Consider the following 472-nt stretch of genomic DNA (forward strand, 5'->3'; position numbering starts at 1 on the left):
TTCCCCGCCCACCTTTATTCTTTTCTTCAAGATAAAGCTTTCAATGAAATCATGGTTGTACGGCTCAGGAAACATCCAAACCGTTTTCTGTCGATCTCAAAGGATACACCCGAGCTAATTCGTGTGAAAGCTCAAAGCTCTGTCGCAAAATTTGGTGGGATTTTCGGCCCCTCCCCTTCATGGAGCTCAGATGCAGTCTGCGTAGAAGTTTCGCTGATCACACAACATCACAGTAAGGGATTACAGGATAATGACACGAGTTCTCGTGCGACTACTGATCGTGCGGATGGACTGATATTGCTAAAGCTGGCCACAGAACGAGAGGAGACCAACGACGGCGAATTTCGCGAATCAGATGGGTTGTGGATCAACATGACTTGTTAAATCAACAAGGACATGAGTCAAGCAAGTTAACCGAATGAAATACAGTATGCGCTGGAGGAAAATTGGCAACAACGCAAGTGGTGGTTGG

The 472-nt window shown here is 46.2% G+C and overlaps 1 protein-coding gene across 1 annotated transcript; it reads left to right on the forward strand.

Annotated features, from left to right (window-relative positions):
• Positions 1-51: 51 nt before the first annotated feature.
• T265_12378 (hypothetical protein) lies at positions 52-384 on the forward strand (the record flags this gene model as incomplete). The annotated part of the gene is made up of 1 exon (XM_009179888.1): positions 52-384. One exon carries the CDS (start codon positions 52-54, stop codon positions 382-384), a length of 333 nt encoding a protein of 110 aa, XP_009178152.1.
• Between the last annotated feature and the right edge of the window lie 88 nt (positions 385-472).

Source organism: Opisthorchis viverrini, assembly GCF_000715545.1.
Source record: "Opisthorchis viverrini unplaced genomic scaffold scaffold23363, whole genome shotgun sequence".
Taxonomy (NCBI): domain Eukaryota; kingdom Metazoa; phylum Platyhelminthes; class Trematoda; order Opisthorchiida; family Opisthorchiidae; genus Opisthorchis; species Opisthorchis viverrini.